The 6,000-nt window shown below is 48.5% G+C and overlaps 1 protein-coding gene across 1 annotated transcript in view; it reads right to left on the bottom strand.

Moving 5' to 3' along the window:
- Positions 1 to 217: 217 nt before the first annotated feature.
- The window catches only part of LOC126470264 (alpha-1B adrenergic receptor-like), an 87,133-nt gene continuing 81,350 nt past the window's right edge, over positions 218 to 6,000 (bottom strand). The window contains exon 2 of the mRNA XM_050098041.1: positions 218 to 459. Coding sequence (XP_049953998.1) covers positions 218 to 459 — 242 coding nt within the window. The remainder of the gene's footprint in view (positions 460 to 6,000) is intronic.

Genomic DNA, 6,000 nt, shown 5'->3' with positions numbered 1-6,000 from the left:
GTACAGCAGATTTTAGATTTTACGTTATGTACTTAGCACGTCATTAGTGGCTACAAAAGATGAATTTAGATATTTCTTTCAAGTATAAATTTATTGGGGTATTAAGGTCCTAGACAGATGCACTTAAGAGTGACGAAAGTCGGACTGTAACCTTCCACGAATAGTTCCTCCGACGTGGCGAGGTGACGCGACGCGCTGGCAGGGCGGTGACGTCACGTCACGGGGAACGCCGCAGCTTATCGTCATGGTTTCTGGAGGCGCCACCAGTGCCAGTGGCGCCACCGGCGGCGGCGGCCCGCCTCCCGCGGCAGGCGCAGCAGAGGGTGGCGCGGAAGGCGCGCCGCAGCTCGCGCGACGAGCACGCGTAGATGAACGGGTTGATGCAGCTGTTGAAGTAGCCCAACCAGAAGGCGAACGTGAACGGCGCGCCGGACAGGTCGCACGACGAGCACGACGCGTCTAGCAAACACACCAGACCAGACATTTTCATTATACGTCGTACGGTGTATGTGTGTGCGTTCTACCTCAGCAACCATCTATCAGACGCAAAGCTAACCCGGAATGCATGTTTACTTTTCAGCGGTGTGCGTGCTGATGTGAAAGTTTCTGGCAGATTGAAACTGTATTCCAACCGTAACCTTTGCTTTTCACTTGGAAATCTAGTTCGGTGAAGTCGGGAAGGTAGCTGAGAATTACTGGCGGAAGTAAAGCTGTGAGGGAAGGTTGTGAATAGTTCCTGGATATCTCAGTCCCTTTGCTCGCGATAGGAATGGTACCCAATTCGAGTCCCAGTCCGACATACAGTTGTAATCTGCCAGAAAGTTTCAGGGAGCTGAGTGTTTCATTTTTCAGTAAACAAATACACTACTGAAATTATCCAAAATGCCTTGCCTTGACTCTTCACCTTTCACTGACACCCGAAAAATCAAAATGGCTCTTAGCACTACGGGACTTAATATCTGAAGTCATCAGTCCCATAGAACTTAGAACTACTTAAACCTAACTAAGCTAAGAACATCACACATATCCATGCCCCAGGCAGGATTCGAACCTGCGACATTAGCGGTCGCGCGGTTCCAGACTGACGCGCCTAGAACCGCTCGGCCATCAGGGCCGGCCCTGAAAAATCATTTGCAGCCCAGTGGACAAAAACTAAAAATTATAAATATGATATCACATAATTGGCAGGAACCGCCTTGGAGTGCAGAACATAGTTCCCATGCACCGCTGCACAATTCGTAGTGTACTCAGCTCCGCAGTACTGTGAACGATAATGGTGTAGGAGCAGACGCACCAACATGTACAGTACATCCGAGTGAGTCAAAGTACATTATAATTGGAAGACCGAAATTCGCAGAAACACCTCGGTATTACAGACATCGCTCCGCCAGACCTAACAAGGGAAGCTGCCCTTAGAATCCCAGTCAGATTTAGTGGTAAGGTGTCGACGAAGCTTTCCAGTCCCGACACGTTTGACACACCTGTACCACCACGTACAATTGCTACTGTTAACCAGCCATTACCATGTGAAAATGTGTCATTCAAATCAATGCTGCAATTCAGTCTGCAACCACAAAACACAGACGGTCCATCTAGCATTGAGTGTGCAGCAACAGATTTGATTGTATTCTTCTTCTTGTCAGCGGCGGCTGTTGACATTTCAACGTCTTCAATAGTCTTATATACTGTCTGTCTTGAGCGACGTCTCCAACGCCTTCTATACGGCATGTTGGCAGCGTTCAATGCGGTTGCGTGTGCGACAGCAGCAGCGGGAATGGCGCGAAGCGCTTATCGCTCGCTTATATAACTCAAGGCCGGCTCGCCTGCAAACTCCGCGGCAGTCCCAATTCTTATCTTATGTAAACTGTCAAAACGGAATACAGATCAAGCATGAAGACAGGAATAAGGTGTACTGAACTATGAAAAATACAGCAAAATAATAAGACTGAAAAGTCCAAGCTTAACAACTGCTGTATTTAGGAAGCAGAACAGCCACGGCGTCGTAGTTATGTGGCAACGGTGTTGGACTGTCAAACGGACGAGCCATGCCCAAAACTACTTCGTGCGAATTTTTGTGAATTGTCCGTCCGGTCATTGAAGTGTTTGTTCTCTTTCTGTAGTCTTGCGGTTTTCATACTATACATTGGTTACAGAACATGAACCATGGGGTAAGAATACGTTGCCGTCGCAAGTAAAAGTGATGAATAGTGAGAGCAGGCGATATACCATATAGACGTCTCACAGAAATCAAAATAACAAATAATAGGATGTGAACTATGTTACAAAAAAGGAATTCAGGAGTCAAAACTTCCAGAACGGAACCAAACTTTAAAAACGTTAAAAACATATGTTTTGACAGAGCACAGAGAAACTGCATGATCGTGGAACTGTTGCGCTAATTTGTTTTCATAATTTCCTTTGGAGTGATCACATTCACATTCATACGAACACCTAAATCGTGCAAGGAGGCGTGTCTCACACACTTTACCAAACGTACAAATTAGATGTGTCAGTAAGAGACTCCTATCATATGCCAAACGTACTGTCACTAATGCCGTGTATGACACACCGGACGTGTTATCCGGTGGAGGATTCGGATGACTTGTCGCCTCGTCTTCAATCATTTGCGGTTCGCAATCGAAAGCCACTTCCTTTCGGCTTCTAACAGAGTAATTGTACATAATCAACTGTCATTATAGGTCTCACACTTCGCTGTAGCAAACGGATACAGGTACACAATATAGACACAGATACACGATACAGGCACTAGTTTGAATACAACGCACAGCGGAAAAATAAAAATAAAAAAAAAATGCCTCGATGTAGGGTTGAACACAGCTCGTTTGCCTTGGGAGTCTAATACCATGACCACCTTCTTTTTAACAGTCTCATTTTTTTTATGGAAAATGGATCAGGTCGTGGGATGGCGGAGGTAAGGTGGGCAGAGGTCGCAACCCGAGAACCCGAGGCTTCGCCGCAATGTCTCCTCCATCCCATTTATGGGAACAAAGGGTGCAATAGTTTTATTGTTTTGAATTTTTTTAGGCTGTAAGTACACTCGTTGCTCCGAATTGGGGACGCACATAACTGGAAGCATACTTATATTTAGAGCAAGGGGCAAAAAGAAAGAGAGCAAAGTGTGAGGCTAAGAAAGCCATTAAGTAAAACCTAAGGTTGGAGTCCGTAACACCATTAACCGGCACTACGTCTTACACAGGATGGGAAACAAAACTTTGAAGAACCTTTCGCACTGAGGACAAAAAGAGGAAAGGGGGCAAATACTGGTACACAGTGCGAAGAGTCACGACGAACCTCTCCATCTGCTTTATGATCCAGGTATGAATTCTCGCAACGAACAAGGTAGATCCCACTTTGTACCGTGTATTGTTCTATCATCGTCTTGTAATTTTAGCTTCTCTTACCCGTGATGATCCAGCTGCGTGGAGCGTCGTGGAACGCACTCCAAAAATAATTGGAAAAATATTGTCGATGCTTTGGGTTGCAGAGGATCTTGCAATGTCGTTCCTGCAAATAGTTCCAAAAGTCTAAAGCGTATTTAGTCCCGTCTTGAAACTGCATGTCCACGAAGCCACGTCACGGCATTAGTTTTCGTGAGTCGGTACTACGTTTCATCCGGGAATAATATAGTCTTGGGTTCGATATGATTCGGTGTCACTCGAAGGAAATACGCTCACATTTGCTTCACTAAGTGCCACACTGCCGTAGACTCGACACAGCTAAGACGGTGTTCATTGCTGTCTTGAACGCCACAGCTCGTGCACTTGGGTGAGTCCACCATATGGATCGCATGTAGCCTTGATCTGGTCACCTGCTCACCGTTGACAGTGATATACCACATCGCCGTGACGGCGGTGTCCAGCGTTACGTGGTGAATTGTCTTCCACACTGCTCGCCAGTTGACACTCGGGTGCTCCCTCTCCACGATGTTATCCGGTCGTCCACGCTGCAGGACACGATAAACCGTCCTTGCCGTCGCCAGTCGAGTCGCTGGTAAGGCAAGTCGAATGTAACTGAGTTCGAGTTAAAAGACATCGATGTAGAAGAGTGACGAGGGGACGTTGTGTATTGGCACAGGTGGCGAGAGGGAGATCGGCGCTAGTTCTTCTAATAACAAACTCGTCAGGCTGTCAGGACTAGCGTGATGAAGCCCAAGCCGTCACGATTCGGGGGAAGGACGAGAGTCTCATATGTGATCTTGAAAAGCAAAGCCGCCAGCACACGGCGAGCTAAGATCACGGGTATAGGTAATATCTAGGCGATGTGCGGAATGCGTGACGCTAAATGTGTGCTGACATACTGGGTCCGTTGGACGACGTCCAGCGCTCGTAGGCGGTTGTTGGCTATTCAAGTCCGAAAAGTCGTCGAAAATCGTGAGCAGCGGTTCGTCGTATATTGTCTGTGAAATCAAAGTCGAGACATTTAAAGTATCTCCAAGCTGTAAGGGGGTGACGCTGTCCTCGGGCAGTCCGACTCTGATGTTCATCGCCACTGATTTTGCGACGTTCATACGAGTACCAGTGACCATGCTATATGTAGCTGTCCAATGCACTGGAGGTGTCGTTGCCGTCGCGGATGAAAATCACCAGGTCGTCAGCGTATGCTTTACATCGGAAAGTGTGGCCTCGTAGCATCATACCCGTCAGTCGTTGGCGCTGGCCGCATAGGAGTGGTTCCATGGTCACAGCGTAAAGTAAAGTGGACAGAGAGCAGCCTTGGCGTATCGATAGAGAAATGGTGAGAGGCTGCGCGGGGCGGCCGTTGACGATCACCTTGGATCTCGCGCCACGGAGTAGTCGCATGACGACACTGACAAATGGCTTCCAAATCATTGACGTCCATGCGATCGAAAGCTTGACTGAAATCGATTGCTGCCAGTGCACCCTCCAGACGACATGCCCTCGCCAGTGAGATCAAGTCACGAAATTCGCTGAGTGCTGTTTGAATATTATTGTCGCCTCCTAATGACGTTTGATCGGGTGAGATGACTTGTTGTAAGGCCTGGTGTATCCGCGAGCCCAACAGTCGAGAAAATATCTTAAAGTCGCAGTTCAATAGCGTCAGCGGGCGGTAGTCCTGCATCCGGACGGTTTGTGAATAGGAATAATCATCTCTTCTACAAGGGCCGCAGAGAACGGCGCTTCTGGGGATAGTAGTTCGCGACAGATGTCCGTTCATCGGGTGGCTATTAAATATTGAAAAGTCCGGTAAAATTCCAAGGGGAGGCCATCAGGACCCGGAGACTTCTTTACAGCTTCTCTTCTAAAGGCGTCGATCACTTCTTCTTCCATGATTTCGTCCATCAATGCCGCTTCCATTGCCGTAGATCGTCTGAGAGACGTCCTCCAGTGTTGTCGGATCAGGGAGTCTGAGCTGAAAAGACTTTGGAATAATGATCGTAGAACGCTGAGCTTATGTCTTGCCGTGTGGTGAGGCGACGATCGTCCTCCGTGTCGATGAAGTATGCGACGGTCTTTGGCGTCGTTTACGTTCACGAAGTACGTGGAACATAGACGGGCGTTCCGCTCGCTATCCTCTCCTGCGTTCTCGAACGAATTATCACCCTCCCCCCCCCCCCCCTCCCCCCTGTAGGTGGCGTCGCACATTAGCGATGATCTGAGCCTTAGCACGGTGGACCGCCGTTTGTCGTTTCGGAGACGGCGCCATAGCATCGCAATCTCGCAGTACTCTGAAGTAAAAATCGACTTTATGTCTATGCCAAGAAGCGTGGTCGCGACTGTAAGTTATCAACGTTCGCCTCAGTGCCGGTTTGGCGCAGTTCAACCACCGCGGATCGTCACGGGATATGCCAGGTATCCTCAACGACTTGGCGGCAATCCGGGTAAGACAGGTGAGCGACGTTTAATATCCATGGGCTGCGGTTTCTCCACACTTGCTGTCGCCGTGGGGTGATGGCACAGATGGAGGCAGAGTGGTCCGAGAAAGCTGTAGGCCATAGCTCCGCATCCTATGTCCCAGAGG

The sequence above is a fragment of the Schistocerca serialis genome, chromosome 1 (assembly GCF_023864345.2).
Source record: "Schistocerca serialis cubense isolate TAMUIC-IGC-003099 chromosome 1, iqSchSeri2.2, whole genome shotgun sequence".
NCBI classification, from domain to species: Eukaryota; Metazoa; Arthropoda; class Insecta; order Orthoptera; family Acrididae; genus Schistocerca; species Schistocerca serialis.
Note: the sequence above shows the minus strand (reverse complement) of the source record. Positions and strands in the feature narration are given on the sequence as shown.